At 34.4% G+C, this 15,777-nt stretch overlaps 1 protein-coding gene across 1 annotated transcript; it reads left to right on the forward strand.

The window, feature by feature from the left end:
* The first annotated feature begins 12,131 nt into the window (after nt 1-12,131).
* Nucleotides 12,132-14,276, forward strand: LOC149255749 (uncharacterized). Its single transcript, XM_089455125.1, has 2 exons — nt 12,132-13,116; nt 14,176-14,276. Exons 1-2 carry the CDS (start codon nt 12,276-12,278, stop codon nt 14,274-14,276), a joined length of 942 nt encoding a protein of 313 aa, XP_089311251.1. The 5' UTR covers nt 12,132-12,275.
* The last annotated feature ends 1,501 nt before the right edge of the window (nt 14,277-15,777 follow it).

Below are 15,777 nucleotides of genomic sequence, written 5' to 3' on the forward strand. Positions count from 1 at the left end.
TTAGCGCTATCATTAAGGATTGAAGGAGAGCTTTAATTGAAGAGTGCTTATCCACAAATTATTTTAACCAGACATTTTTTTATTCACAAATTTTAGGTCCTCAAATATATAATGCTAGCTCTACATTCCTCCATCATATCCATAAAACAATGTTTTTAAAAGTTGATATCATAAAACATCTGTGAAAATAAAAGATTTTTGCAAAACCAGGTACCATCTTTAGGAAACAAATTTAATTTTTCTTTTTCATGTTATTGATTTTAGTTTTCTCATTATTTTAATTTAGTAACTTAAGCAATAAAATTCCTTTCAGGTTTCCCTCACTGCAATCAAACTCAAACGGTAAAGTAAAATACATATATGTGTGAGTAATTTAGATTTTGATAGTAAAATAAGTTTATGTATATTTTATGTTGAGACGGATTGTTGTTATCAGGAAGATACAAGAAAGCAAGTTTGATCATTAATTTTGGTTTTTGGAGTTTTGGTGTTTAGAATCGATTTAAGAATTTTATTCGTATTTTATCAATTTTGAAATAGAGATAATATATTTATAATAACAAGTAAATGTTGTCCATAGACATGATTATCTATCTTAATTTTTCGGAATAACAAATGAATCTTGCTTTATAAATTATAACAATAAGAAGAAGTTTGTGCAGAGAAATATGTTGGAGCGCATCATGCAGTGGAAAGTGCTGGCTTTGTCTCCACTGAAGGCAGGAATGCCGAAAGCCATCGTTCCTCTGTGTTTATTCTATACAGCTAAACAAGCTACTACACGTGCTTTTCTGCTCTCTTGCCCATAGTTGGCTCAGGGGTGGATTCTCTGTGTCATTTGGAAGTGCCTCCATAAAACCTCTGTACATTCCTCAGTTATATATATATATATATAATTCTGCAGAAACTGTCATTTAAACCATGGCATGCATGACACATCTAGTTTACTCCTTGCTATAGTCAGCCCATAAATGGTTGCGATTGTGAGTTGGGCTTTGTGGCATGATATACACACTTAATATCTCTTGGGATTTTGAACTAATCTCGGGATAGTCGACCATTAAAGCTTTCATGGCGATAAGGTTTTTAAATTTAAAATATAACACTTGCATAACAAAGCTGATTTGCTGAAAAAACAAACTCAAAGCTGTAACAAAGCTGATTTGCAGTTCTTACTGAGAATACAAACTCAAAGGGTGAAAAAGAAATAGATAAACTATCTATTAAAAGTGGATTGGGTACTAATTTGAAATAATGAAAAGATCAACGAGGCCCACAAAGTCTGATTAATTTCAGTAGTGATTATCACTTTACAATAGTAGTCAACTAGACAAGTGGCCTCATAATTATGGGAATTATATTGATTAAAAGGTAATGGATGTTTGAAAAAAATGAAAAACACAAGAAAGACGAGGAAACAGGGATATGAGAACAAAATATCTCATAACTAATGAATGCTTAAAAAAAAAAAGCATGTTCATGGTGTGTTTGTGTTTGTATTTTAATTAATAAAATTTTAGTTGTTGACATATGTATACAATAATTATATTAGTAAGAGATATATGTAGATTTTTATTAATTTTTTTTTATAAATTTATGTATAGTAGCAAAATTTCAGTTATGTTAAGAGTTGGTGTGGTCTAGGAAGTCTGTGATTCCTGGGTTATTTTGATTTAGATTGATGCGTTTAAATTGAGGCTACTCAATATGTAGCTTTTTTTTTATGGTTTTTTTCTTTTTTATAAACTTGTGTATATTGGGCAAAAATCCAGTTATACTAAGAGTTGGTGTGACCCATGATGGATGTGATCCTTAAGTGATTTTGATGACTTAGATAGATGTTTCTAAATTGAAGTTACTCTAGCTACAAGTTAGACATGCTAGTGTACATAACCTAATAAAAAAAACAATATATTTACATGATATTTGCTATTTGATAACTTATATAATAATTTCATAATTGTATTAGGTATATGTAAAAGGTTAAATATGAATTTTGAAATATAAGGTAGTGAATATTTAAAATTCCATTAATTAATGTATAGCAGATGAAGAAAATAAAAATTTAGATTGTAGTTAGCTAAAACCCAATTTACTTTAGTGTAATATACATATATAGTTAGTTGCATGAAAGATAAAAATATGTTTAAAAAATTGTAAAATAGGAACCCATAAAAATGTGATTATATATATTTTAAATGTTTTTTAATTAATATAGTGTTTGTAAGAGGAAAGTCATTTTATATTAATTTTTACAAATAATTATATGACATAAAATTTGATAGTTTGATAGTTTTGATTAATTTCAATTTTTCATTCTTTTTTTATGAAATGAATTTTTATTATCTAAAAAACTAAGGTTTACAACAAGGATTATATATTTCGAGTAAGTTTCTCACATATTCTCCTTAGCAAGGATATAGACAATTAAGAGCACATTGTCACAAACTTTTCCATGTTGGAGTTGTCACACAAGCCTAATTGGCCATATAAATAAGGAATTAAAAAAGGAAAAACAACCAACATTTTCAATTCACCATCATGCCATGGGGTCTGAATATTAGCTTGACATCAAGATGGGATCTGGTGGGCCATCTAGGGTTCTCCCTGCTTCTAGGGGAATGTCTAAGTGGCACTAGATTTGCTCCATCCTGATCAAGATTTTGAAGGTGTTTGTGCAAATGCTCCAATGATTAAAGAATGTCCAAACAGTATTCATGGCGGTCTAATATCATCTTCCCTAACAAAAATTTCATTTTCCAGTACATATCCGACATCTACATGTATTGGTTGAACCAACCCATCATATGCCTAATGTATGGTGTCTAGTCTATCCATTCCATCAACACCTCTATGTATAAGGGGGAGGTTCTACGAGAAGAGGCCCCCTTCTACATGGGTGATTTATGCTTGAATATGATTTGGGGTTAATTCTCAATATCGAGAAGCAAACCCTTTTATAGAGTGGTGCATTTGAGTGTTTCCTCCTTGGGCTCTCTCATGGTAGTAAGCGACCCCTCATCTGACACGAGCCCCTTGTCCCAAAGTGACTTCCCAGCCTGTAGATTTTTTGATAGTAAACCACACCTTCACTCAATTAAATGCATTGCTAAGATGATTAACATTTCCCATTCAATGTGAGTCCAAGGGTCAACTCTAGCTACACTAGAGGACGACCCCGATGAGGAGGTCAACTTTTTGATATAGTTTATTTGTACCCCCAAATCCGTGTTTCCTCCATGACTTTTCCCTATACCTACACACAATCTTATAGGGGACTTGTAACAAATGAAATATAGATAACTAGTTTGAAACTCGATAAATAACAGGATAATGACTCCCCTCCTAGGTTACCACAACACATATGTCAATGTCGACTCCCCACCTCCACTGAAGTAGAAACCTACCAAACCCAGGTTTAAGAGATCCACAAGAAGGTGTAAGGGTCATACCATAACGCCACTTTGGTATAGCATATAAAGGGTCTTTGATTGACAGTGGGGCAACCCACCAAATTTGACAGTTAAAACCCCTTGGACCCAGTAAAAAGCCTGATGCCAAATCAAACTAGTATGAATATACGCCCATAGACACCATGCAACCCTAGAGATATATTAAAAAATAGAAAATATTTACCGAGAGTTGAAAAGGAAACAACTAACATAAACATTGCCATGAATTAGAAACTAAGGTCAAAACCACTTTTCTTTAACTATATAGCATATCCAAATCTTCCATAAATACCAATAAAGGGGAGAGTAAACTACCAAAAGCTAGAAATGGAGCCAATAGAGATTGTTATGCCCAAATTCCTCTTCAATGCACCTACATGTCACCCAATTGGATTGAGTAAAATAAAACTACTACACCTTCCTGGTTTACCTTGCGTTTGTTGAGTTCTCTGGGCCTAGAAATTAGTTGCAACCATGACAATGACTGCAAAGTGAGATTCCTCTATTATCCTTTGTGCTCTACCATCTTGTAGAGCCTTCGATTTCATCATCCCTATCACTAAGAGCACTCTTAGCATGACTAAATCAATTCTTTCTCTGTCCAAAATCAACACTATGCTACCACTCATTATTGCTCAAAGATAGAGACTTCTTCGGATTGACCTCCCTTTAATTGAATCCAATTCCCTTCCCCCCCTACTTTGATCCCTGTAACACCCCCAAAGTAAATTGCCATGCTTAAAATATCAAACTTCACGTGCTCCACACACTTGGGCTCCTTGTCTAGCCCTATTATCACCTCCTGACATCATTTCATCTGCATTGTCGACTACATGTTAAATGCTAACCGTGTTCCCTTTAATATCACCAGGAGTGGGATGACACATCCCCCGAACCATTCACCAAGTGTGGCAGTGACATCCCTCCTCCCTTTCCTCCACACACATCACCCCATCAGAGGTTAAACAATCCCAAAGAGCCAATTTCCTACATGTGTCCTTCAAGAGAGACTTGAGCAAAAGGGACCAAGGTGATGCAAGTGGAGAAGTATCAAGGCTTCCATAAATTGCTAATATATTTGTTATTTTATTCCTCGTTCGATGGATGTGTGATGAAATAAGAGTTAGGATGATTTCCAGCAAAGTATATACATGTTCCAATATCAATTCTAATCACCAGCTTGATGAGACCTTTTGGATGTGGAAGTCAGCCTAAATTTTGCAAAGCATATTTATAAGAATTTGAGAATCTCCTTCCACCAGTAACTACGTGTATCCCTAACCCTATGCTATTTCTAGGCCCATCCATGACCCATAAGTTTTGTTGCATTAATGATATTGATGCCCATCAATCCTCAATAGATAAATACTAGTGATCTTGAATGATATTTAAACATTCCCCTAAAACTAGTAAGACCTTGATTTCCTTCTAATGCTACATTAAAGTTTTGTTTAAGAAAGTTTTGTGAAGGGGGACTCCATGAGGCGGGGATAATATTGGGGGTTGAGGGGGAGATTCAATGGGGGGGGAGGGAAACCACCAGTGTAGATCCTTGCTTCATAACCAAACACCTTTCCAATCTTCCTGAGACCAATGGAGCGCAAGGATCAACTTTCTAATCTAGCTAGCCATTGAGTTCCAAATAGAACTAGGGGTGCTTTCTTGACCTTTAAAAATATGTTGGTTTCTCTCTTTCCATAATCCCTATAGCACAAAGCCTGGGGCTCGGATCTATATGCGATTTAGAATCGAGTTGATGAATACTTAGGAGCACCAATTGATTATGATGTTAGATATACTAATGGGATCCCTATCAGATCTATCAAAATAATCATTCAACCTATTCCAGATGTCCTCAAAATACTAGGTGCAAGAATTAAAAAGGTACTCTAGTTTTTCATAGTTAAACATACAAAGTGGGCATTGTGAAGGGTCTTGATAATTCCACTTTTGAATATTTTCTCGTGTTAAAGTTTTGTGTTGTATCAACAACTAAAGGAAAATAGGTACTTTTGGCAAGAGATTTTTCTTCTAGACTTGTGTCCACACTTCTTCCACCGATAAATTTTGGTGGCCTACTTCTAGATGATATTAAGCTTCTTCAACCAAAAACATTCCCTTAGGTCGATATCCTCATTTGAATTTGTCCTCCTGGTTAGATAGTGGTATTTGGTGCTTCTTTAGGTTATTCGATAAATTTCTCCGAACTTCCCCTGAGGTGAGGTTACCAATTCTCTAGGGAAATCCAACTACGTTATTTTTGCTTAGTTGTTTCCTTTGACCAATAATTTGCAATTGTAACTTAGCCTCTAGCTATAATTTGTTGTCTTAATTGTTCAAGTTCATTTTTGGTTTCCAACTTGGGTAGTTGTTCCCAAGAATCAACCCAAAACAGGGTTGTACATCCACTTTTGACTTCCCAAAAATTATGCTTTTGAATTAAACCAATAGCTTTCTTTGCCAAGCTCTAAATTGAAGATTTTAGGGCTCAATTATTCATTCGAATTAGGCTTTATTGAGGAAAATTTGGTGCATAATTACATTTCCATATTTGTTCTCATAGGTCTATTCCTCCTTAGATACATCCCTACTAAATCTTGGCACCTAGGATTGTTGCCATGATAGTTGGATCCTAGAGGCCCATTCCTCCCCTAAGCTTGGATGTCCCATGCCATTAATAAACACTTTTTCTCCAAGCAAGAGCATCCCCATAGAAAATTTCTCTATATACGATAGAATTCCTAAAGAATAGAAGACAAATCCATCATTGTTGAGAATGATAAATGGGCATGGATTGAATAACAACTTTGAGCAATAATAATTAGCCTACAATGTTTAGAGATATAACTAACTTGATAATTTGTTATAAAAATTATTAAGGAGTTCCTCCCACAAACTCCATTTGAGTGAGCTTTCTATCAATGGAGTACCCAAAAAATTAGATGGGAACTTGCTTATTCGGATGCCCAAAATTGGGGCTACATGTCTTTAGAAAATTATCGATGTTTTAAAGAAAAGGACTTGGGATTTAGCTATGTTGATGTCCATACATGATGCCATGCCCATAATTTGATTAAATTCTCAGGCTTCCTACACCAATGGAGTACCAAGGCCCATGGTGTCATCAATGAATTGTTGGTGGGTAAGGGGCATATCCTCCACATATAGTCTAAGGCCTTTCAATCTTTGGTCAATTTTTGTTACTTTAAATAGACACCCTAATCAATTCACCGCTATGATAAATAAAAAATGGGATAAAGGATCTCCTTGTCAAATCCCAGAAGAAGGTTTAAAGGGTGAGGATGGAGAACCATTAACCATAATTGAGAAAGATGGAGAGGAGATAAGATTATATATCATGGTGATCATTTTTCTTGCAAACTCAAATGTCCTTATAATGATGCATAAAAATTCCCAATTCAGAGTATCATATGCCTTTGATAAGTCCAAATTAACCATCATCCCCAGCGTCTTTGTGATTTTGAGAGAGTGAATTGACTCATGGGCGACCGTGATATTGTCTAAAATTTTCCTTCCTTCTACAAACCACATTTGTTTTGGCGATATGATCTTAGTGAGAAACGACTTGAGTCTATTTGCAATAATCTTGGTAATGATCTTGTATATGATCTTACATAACGCTACTGGCTTGTAATCATTGGGTTCCTCCACCATCTCTTTTTTGGGGATCAGGGTGATGAAGGTGGCATCCAACGCTTGTAAAATTTAATGAGATTGCCTTGACTCCACTACTCGCCACACTACGTCTCTGATCATTTTCCAACAAAATTGAGAAAATTCCATCGTAAATTTGTTTGGCCCTAGAGATTTTTGGTGCATATCCTTTATCGTCATTTCCACTTCCTCATAGGTTATGGCTTTGAGGATAGTCTCATTATGCTCTACTATGATTAATTGAGTAATGTGTTGGATTGTTTGTCGGATTTCCCTTATCTTGTCAAGTTGGGGCTCTAACATTATGTTATTGAAGAATTTTTTTAACTCTTGAGAGATCTTTCGGTGGGTTTCCAATCTTTTCCCATCCTCCCTTTTCAATGAGGTTATTCTATTGTGATGAAGATGTTGCAGCACAGACTTATCGAAGAAGGTGGTATTACTTTCCCCCTCCTTGAGCCATTGGATGTGGGACCTTTCTTTCCACAGAATTTCCTCTACTTTCACCTCTCTTCTAATTCCTACAAGGACCTTAATCAACCCCTCTGATGTGCCATATAGAATACACTCTTGTTGAATCTCTACCATTTTAGTCTCCAACTTGTTATTTTCCTCCAGTATGTTACCAAACTTTTCTTTGTTCCAACCCTTTAATTTCTACTTTATGTGCTTAGAGAACATTGGAGTTCCCTCTATTTTCCCTAGCTCCTCCCACCATTGTTGGATGTTGGATTGAAGGCCTGGGTTACAAAGCCAAAATTTCTCGAACCTGAATGAGCAATTTCACAAATGGGTTTTTAAGTCTATGTTGAGGCATATAACCCAGTGGTCTGACCCATGACTAGGGAGAGTTGTGGCTTCAAAGAAGACATCCTAGTTCATAATAATATCATAAATAAAAAATCGATCCAACTTGGAAGAAAAATGTTGTGAGCCTCCCCTTCGATTATTCCAGGTATAAACCCCATTGTTTGTCTCCACCTCAACTAGGTTAGTTGCATTAATCGTTTCTTGAAAAAACATCACATCTGCCTCTAATATCTGTATGTCACCCTTCTTGTCATCCAAATACTTTATAATATTGAAGTCTCCACCTTAATCTAGGGGGGTTTGAAGATTAACTTACCTGCTTGGATAGAGTTTAGGAACAATAGTCTGTCATTCAAAACTTTGGGGTGGTATAAATTTGAGAGATATAAATATTATCCATACCTATAATCTGAAACTATATCATTATAATCTGAAATGAAGAAAACATGTTTGAATTTGATGTATTCCCTAACCCAAAGATTGTCAGGTCACTCGAAGAACCTTGAGCATCTAGGGCCACTATTTGACACTTGCGCCTCTAATTGCTTGTGATTTTGGATAGAGTTTCAACTAAGATTTTAGTTTCATGGATGATCACTATGGAACATTTTCCCCCAAACCATTTATCTTTTATGAGAATTTATTTTCCTTTGTTGCTAAGGCCCCTCATATTCCAAGAGACTATCTTCATGATTGAGACTTGTTGAATCCACAAAGTACCTTTGTGATAACCCTAACTCATCCTAAATTCACCAAATCACCTCCAATTTCACCCAACAACTACAGATTACTCTTGTGGCCTCTTTTCTTCTCCTCTCTATGTTGCTTTTTTATGTATTTCATTGAGTGTGTTTGGACTCCCAGAGGTCCCATATTCCCTACACCTAGAAACTAGCTCCAACTATGGCATGCTTGTATTTCAAGTATGCACACCCTAGGAGGTGGACTTGATGTTATGGTAGGGTGAAGGGGTCCTTCTCTTTCCACGCCTTTGCTATTTTTGGCTAGTTTAATGCATCTAGCTCCATGTGCTCAGCTTGTTCTAGTAATGAATCAATGCCTTTAGAAGCAATGTGAAGGATAGTAGGGGGGAAGGGCAACTGGAAAGAGGAGTCATAAGCATGCATACTTTCAACATATGATTTGGCTTATTGGGGGGGTGGTATCCCTGAATATGTCGGTGAGTTTACCTATGAGGCGAGATGGCCCATTGGTTCTTTCATCTCCACATTTGTCAGTTACTCATAGACATTTCCTTCCTTCTCCTCCAAAGATGCCAACAAATCGTATCATTTTCTTCAGTCACTTTCTTAGATAGTGAATCTTGGTGCGGAGGGGCTTTAGGGTTTCATTGATTCTTTTCCATGTGAGTGAAACCATGGGTGGTTTGATTTGGAGGAGCTTCAATAATATCATTTTAGGCTAACATGGATAATTTTGGTACAAATAGTCGTATTCATGACACCTTCTGCACTGAATGTGCTCATAGTATAACATATGTTTCCAAAACTCGTCCTAGTAATGAATAACTATAGATTCAGATACATGCTTATATTTATTCACGTGCATGCAAAGGCATGCATAAGATTTGTAACATACCTACTTTGTTGCTTCATATTTCTTCACATAATGCCCTAGTAAATTACCTATCTTTGCCAAAATCTCATTGTCCCAAAACTCTCGCGGTAAGGTATACATCCTTATCCAAACTAGAGCCAACATGTACTCCTCCTTGTCACGGACGAATTGTTCCATCCAACATCTCAAATAAAGCCCTGTAGAGTTAACAAATATGGGTTGTTGTCGATAAATTGATGTCGATCTTCCAAACTAGAAAAAACAATTGTGAAAAAACCCTTCGCTCCTAGCTTTATCTTAACGTGGCCTTTCAACTTCCATTTGTTATAACCCAGTGGGTTATTTTATTTTTTCAATGGCCATATCCCCAAAAACTTGCCTAATAGTGCATGGTCCATCATATATTGAATATATTCTCCTATCTAATTTGAGTGTACTTCCAACTTGGGGTCAATGGCAACTTTGGGCTAGCAACTTCTGTGACTTTGTTTCCCAGCATTGTTGGTCAGTTGTTGTGGGTTTTTCTATTCTTCGTCCTTCTTAGGATCTGAAGAATTGAGTACTGAATTAGTTGGCTGGTCCAAGATCCTTCCCTCAAAAACAATCTTGTTGTAAGAAAGACTACTACTCCCTCCTTCCCGCATAAACAATCTTGTTGTAGGAAATACTACTACACCCTCTACTGGCTCTAGTCATAGGAAGAGTTGCCCAAAATAAGAAATCACAAACAATCTTCAAAATTTTACTAAAAAACTAATTAAAATTTTGTAAGCAAATTTTAAATTAGTTCAATCTTCCATTTTTATATATAACAAAATCAAATAAACTTTTTACAATCCTAGAATTTTAAAGTTTTAAAAATGATTTAAATTTTAAATAAAATAATTTTTTTAATAAAAAATTTAATATTATTTTTTAAATAAAAACATAAAAGCAAAGTTTAATAAAATATTTTATAAGCATCTCAACATTTCCTTTATTATCAAATACTTCAGACATTATGAAGCCTGAAAGTATATGTCCAGATATCATGAAACCTAAAAGTATATATTTGAACTATGAAAAGTGTCCTTAAAATTGATGTTCATTATGAGTAAACTGATATGAAGCACAAGTACTATGCACACAGCTTTTAAAATATGGCAATTAGTCAGGTCCCCAAAACTTGTGACATGCATACTCAATGATTAAACTTGTTTGAGAGCGATCACAATATGACAAATTCAAAGTGCCAGAAAAACAACATGGTACTCAGCTTCTGATTTTTTTATTTTATTTTAAAAAATTTTATCAAATTTTTTTTTAATGTCTCAAATTTAGATTATGTTTTTCATTCTCTTAATTAGAATTTAATTTACACTATTGTTCCATTTAGAGTGGGGTCAAATGGCTTCAAGAATTCTCAATAAAAGCCATAGAGAATATATTGGGAATAGAATTTAGTGATAAACGGTTTTCGGATAGGAAACCTATTTGTAAAAAGATTTGCTCCATGTTTTTAAGTACTTTAATTATACGTAAGTAAAATTAGATGTAAAATTAAATATTAGATTATTTTTTCTAATTGAGTGTGAAAATAGTTATTTAAATTTTATAATAAATTTAATATCTTAATTTTTGTTTTTGAATAATTTAATTGTATGTAAAATAAAATTGATAAAATATTTGTTAAAATAAGTATTTTTTTGTTTTGTTGAGTGAAAAATATTTTTTAAAATTTAGAAAAAAATAAATTTTAAAGTTAATGGAGTTTATTTTAAATAATTAGGAACAATGATTGGTATCCTCCCTACTTAAATTCAATATGTTGAAATCATATTAAGTATATTATTGTAATGATTTTAATGATTTTAAACTTTATTACCCAACACTTGTAAACTTAAAAAAGAATATCTTAAAAAAAAAAACAAAAACAAGAGCAAATCAAAATTGGATAAAACATTTTAATGCGATCATAAATTATTTTTAAGTCAAGAAAATTAGAAAATGGCACCATTAGGTGGATCTACCACTACACATATTTCATGAACCATATTTTAAAAAAAAAAAAAATTACAATATTATATATTTTGATCATGAAGCCAAAAAAATCTAATATTAATTAAATTATAAACTTAAATATCATTTTTATTGAAATTAAAATGAAATTGAATGTTAAGTCATTTATAAAATCACATAGCATTTATTTGATATTATCAGTTTTATATTATTATAATGATTTATTAAGATTTATTATAATAAGGAGAAGATCTTAACATAAGAGGAAAAACTAGGATGCACCTAGATTCTATTTTATAAATTTGAATGATTTGTTTGCAATTTGAAAGAGAAAGAGTGTGTATGTGAATCTCGAAATTAAAACCAGATCCCAAAATGCTGTTCAACTGTATGATGAAGGCCTGAGAAGCCCCTGAACCTTGAAGTCTAATGTTCAATGCAATCAAGCTGCCCTAAAGTGAGAATGCCAAGAAAGTGGAACACATTATGCAAGTGCAGAAGCGGTGGCCCATCAAACCACTGGTCAGCTTTTACTGTTACCTTTCAGTAGAACCGCTCAGATATCAGTTGGAGAACTTGAATTCCACATCCTCGTAATATCCAGCTTCAATATAATTATTGTCCACTAGCACAATTCCATCGTTTCCCCCAGAAATCACATATCCTGCGTTATCTGCTGAATATTTCAATATTCACCCCCTACCCACTTCCCAGAAATTCTTCCCTCAATCTTGGTATCACTCATTCTGCCCGTTCTAACAAATGGGTTCCCAATGGAAGCTGCCATGCAGGGAATACTCACTAGCCTGTGCATTCCCCACAATGAAAATTACAGTATTAGCATTACTACTACTCTCTGTATCACCTCTAGTTGTGGGATGGCCTTGCATGGACTTCTGTGGCCCAATCCAAGTGAAATACCCCTTTGGCACAGGTCCAGGCTGTGGGGATCCTAGGTTCCATAACTATGTAAAATGTGAAAATGAGAGACTCATCTTCACCTCTCACACAGGATCATACCCAATTCAATCCATAGATTACAGCAAACATATAATGTACATCAATGATCCCATCATGTCCACCTGCAATTCCATGCAGCCCAGTCCAAGCTTTGGGCTGGACTGGTCTGCCCCCTTCAGAATACACAACGATATATTTGTTCTCCTAGGCTGCTCTACCACCTCATGCCTCTATTCAGACCCCGAAAACCATCTCTGTGACATGGCAAGTGCACACATTTGCAGCAGCCTGTATGCATGTCCAGGAGTTTCAGGGCTCAATCTGCCTCCGTATTCACCCATCTCTACGTGCTGTGTGTATTCTCCTATAAATCTCGGCTCTGCTGCAGAGGTGAATCTTCCGAGCCTTCAATGCTCGTCCTATACCAGCATTTATAGCTTTGGCAACGATCCCACAAATCCAGACCAGTGGAGATATGGTGTGGCTCTGGAGTATAACTACAATGTTGGTAACTATGCTCCCAGCTCTTGCACAGACTGTGAAAATAGCAATGGAGTGTGTGGGTACACAACGGGGCCCTATGAAACCTTTATTTGTGTGTGTAAGAATGACATCAACACCACCTCAAACTGTTATGGACAAGGTAATGTTTCTTATATTTTCTTTTTCAGTGTTGACAGAAACCAGCAAGATATATTAGTTCTATAATCTCTTCCAGTTTCAGTGTTCACAAAAACCACTTAACTTTTTAGCTCAGTTAGGATTTAAATTTTTGTATGAGGTTTCTACAGTTAATAATCATATTGGATTAATGTTTTTGGAGCATTTTGGTGTTTTTTTCTGTGAAATGTCTAACTTTTCGAATGAACACTTCATCCATCATCAAAGACAAAGAAATAGAGTTAAGTGATGATGGGTGAAGTGTTGATCCGAACTTCAAACATTCCAAAAAAACACAGAAGATACTAGAAAAGTAATAAAATTTAGACTTTTAAGATATCTCACTTGGGAATTTTCAGATGGACCTCACCTCAGGACATGTCTTTCTGAGATTTTCAGTAACAGCCAATACAGAGAATGGAATTGGATTTGAAATTTGAGTTTGTATTGATAACTTTGAAAGCTTTAGCACTAAAATACAGTTTAAATGATTAAAATCAATCACAGGCATTACCAAAAAATGGTTCGTGACCTTCCATTGTTATCATATATCCACTTTCGCCTGAAAGTGGTTTAGATCATTAAAAATTGTGAACAAGGGGCAAAATCCGTAAAACTGTTTTTTAACCAATAGTTTCAAAAATATTATTAAATTGCAGTTAAAATCATGAAAAATGGTGACTATGGCTGAAAAAATCATTAGATTGTAGTCAAAATTATGAAAAATTGCCGTGAAAATTTATGTATTTAAAATGTTTGTGTAGATTATGTTAGATTATTTGAACTTAAAAAAAAATATGAAGTACAAATTTCTATCCCTTAACATGTTTTCTGTTTGTTTTTTTTTTAAGATACCAAGTTTTTTAGTATTTCTGTACCATAAGTTTTAGCATTGTGATTTTCTTATGAGAAAATAAAATACTGAAAATTTTTGTTCTGTATATGAAAGATGCAGCGTAGATATAATCCTTTACATAGAATATGGACGTAGAAAGAAAAACAACAGTGACTGCCTAATAATAGTGTTGAGCATGGGTTTCAGGATACTACTGGGTCAATGCGCACAGCAACAAACCCACGTCCAAGACTGGGATTGCAGGTAACTACACCCAGCTTCAACTGAGCTGTTCTATCAACAATTGAATTGTTTGACCTTGATAGATTTAATTTTTTATATCTAACTTCCCTCACAAAATAACCTCATTTGAATTTGAATTCAATTATGACTTTTTATTTCTAACTTCCTCACAAAATAACCTAATTTGCATTTGAATTCAATTGTAGTTGCGAGTTCCTAGCACAAAACTACTACCCACAAATTTTCCCTTTAATAAGTTAATATTTTTAGATTGTTGTTTCTCCGCACATACACTATATTTCTAAACCTTACCATTAGGTTACTGGTAAAGAGTTTTTCCCATATACATATATATATGACTGAGTGTAAGTGAGTCCATCATTTGGAAGCCAGTTAAAAAAAAATGGGAAGCCATAAGTGCCAACCTCCTAAAGCACAAACAGTAAGCCCTAACAAAGAGCAACCATGCCCCAATTCTTAACCTAGCAGGAGATCGTAAGCTTGGGGTAGGTCAATTGGTAATGGCTCCCCAGATTTTCGATTGACAATAAAAATTTCGCACACTGCTATGCATTTCAATTTCAGTAGCTTAAGAGCATTTTGACTAATTGAATTAATTGAATTGGGCCGTTGGGTTGTGAACAGATTTATTTTTCCGAATTTGATGTATTTAGTGTTTTTTCATCAAATTTTAGAATATTTTTTGAATCTACAATATTTTGGCTAATTGGATTTTTTCAGAATTTGATGTACTTAGCTTTTCTCTATCAGATTTTAGAATATTTTTAAAATCTATAATATTCTAACTAATTGAATTGGTTTGTGAAGAGATTTAGCTAATTTAATTTTTCAGAATTTGAAATACTTAACTTTTGTCCATCATATTTTAGAATATTTTTGAACTCTACCATTAAAATAAATTAAAAACTGCCACACATTTAAAATAAGATTTTACAAAACACTAATTTAAATTTTAGTTTTGGAGATTGTCCCCAGATTTCAAAGCATGATTTACAAACACTGACCACCTTTTCTTTGACGATAAAATTTTGCAGGTATTTTGTCAATGCTGAGTATCCAGCTTCTGTTCTTGTAAGGAGATGAAAAGTACCAGGTATTTTGTCAATGCTGAGTATCCAGCTTCTGTTCTTGTAAGGAGATGAAATTCACCAGGTATTTTGTCAATGCTGAGTATGGAGCTTCTGTTCTTGTGAGGAGATGGAAAGGATCAGAATTCATGATGTAGCTTTTGTGACAATGTGTGACCTCCTGCATCTGTTCTGATATAAGGTGGCAATCAATCCGCTGCTACAATTTTAATACTAATCATTTCTTCCTAATTCAAGTTATACATAATTTCGGACTCTGCTGTAGCATTTGTTTAATGTTTTAATTGGATTGTCTTAAAGGCTGTTGAAAGTCATCAATCATACTGAGAATCTCACACTCGAGAAGAATACTAAGAAATTCAAATGGAAGGTCACATTCAACGAGAACAGTAAATAATTTAATTGGAATCTCACATTCAACAAGAAAACTAAGTAATTTAGATGTACTATTTTAGGT

The sequence above is a fragment of the Pinus tabuliformis genome, chromosome 7 (genome assembly GCF_031772625.1).
Source record: "Pinus tabuliformis cultivar Carrire ecotype Pingquan chromosome 7, CPIR1, whole genome shotgun sequence".
NCBI lineage: Eukaryota > Viridiplantae > Streptophyta > Pinopsida > Pinales > Pinaceae > Pinus > Pinus tabuliformis.

What these genes read in the sequence shown, in the direction of transcription:
- LOC149255749 (XM_089455125.1), top strand. Translation starts at nt 12,276, where the DNA reads ATGGGTTCCCAATGGAAGCTGCCATGCAGGGAATACTCACTAGCCTGT. An exon ending in CTCAAACTGTTATGGACAAG is followed by an intron (nt 13,117 to 14,175) that starts GTAATGTTTCTT and finishes CATGGGTTTCAG; the next exon opens with GATACTACTGGGTCAATGCG.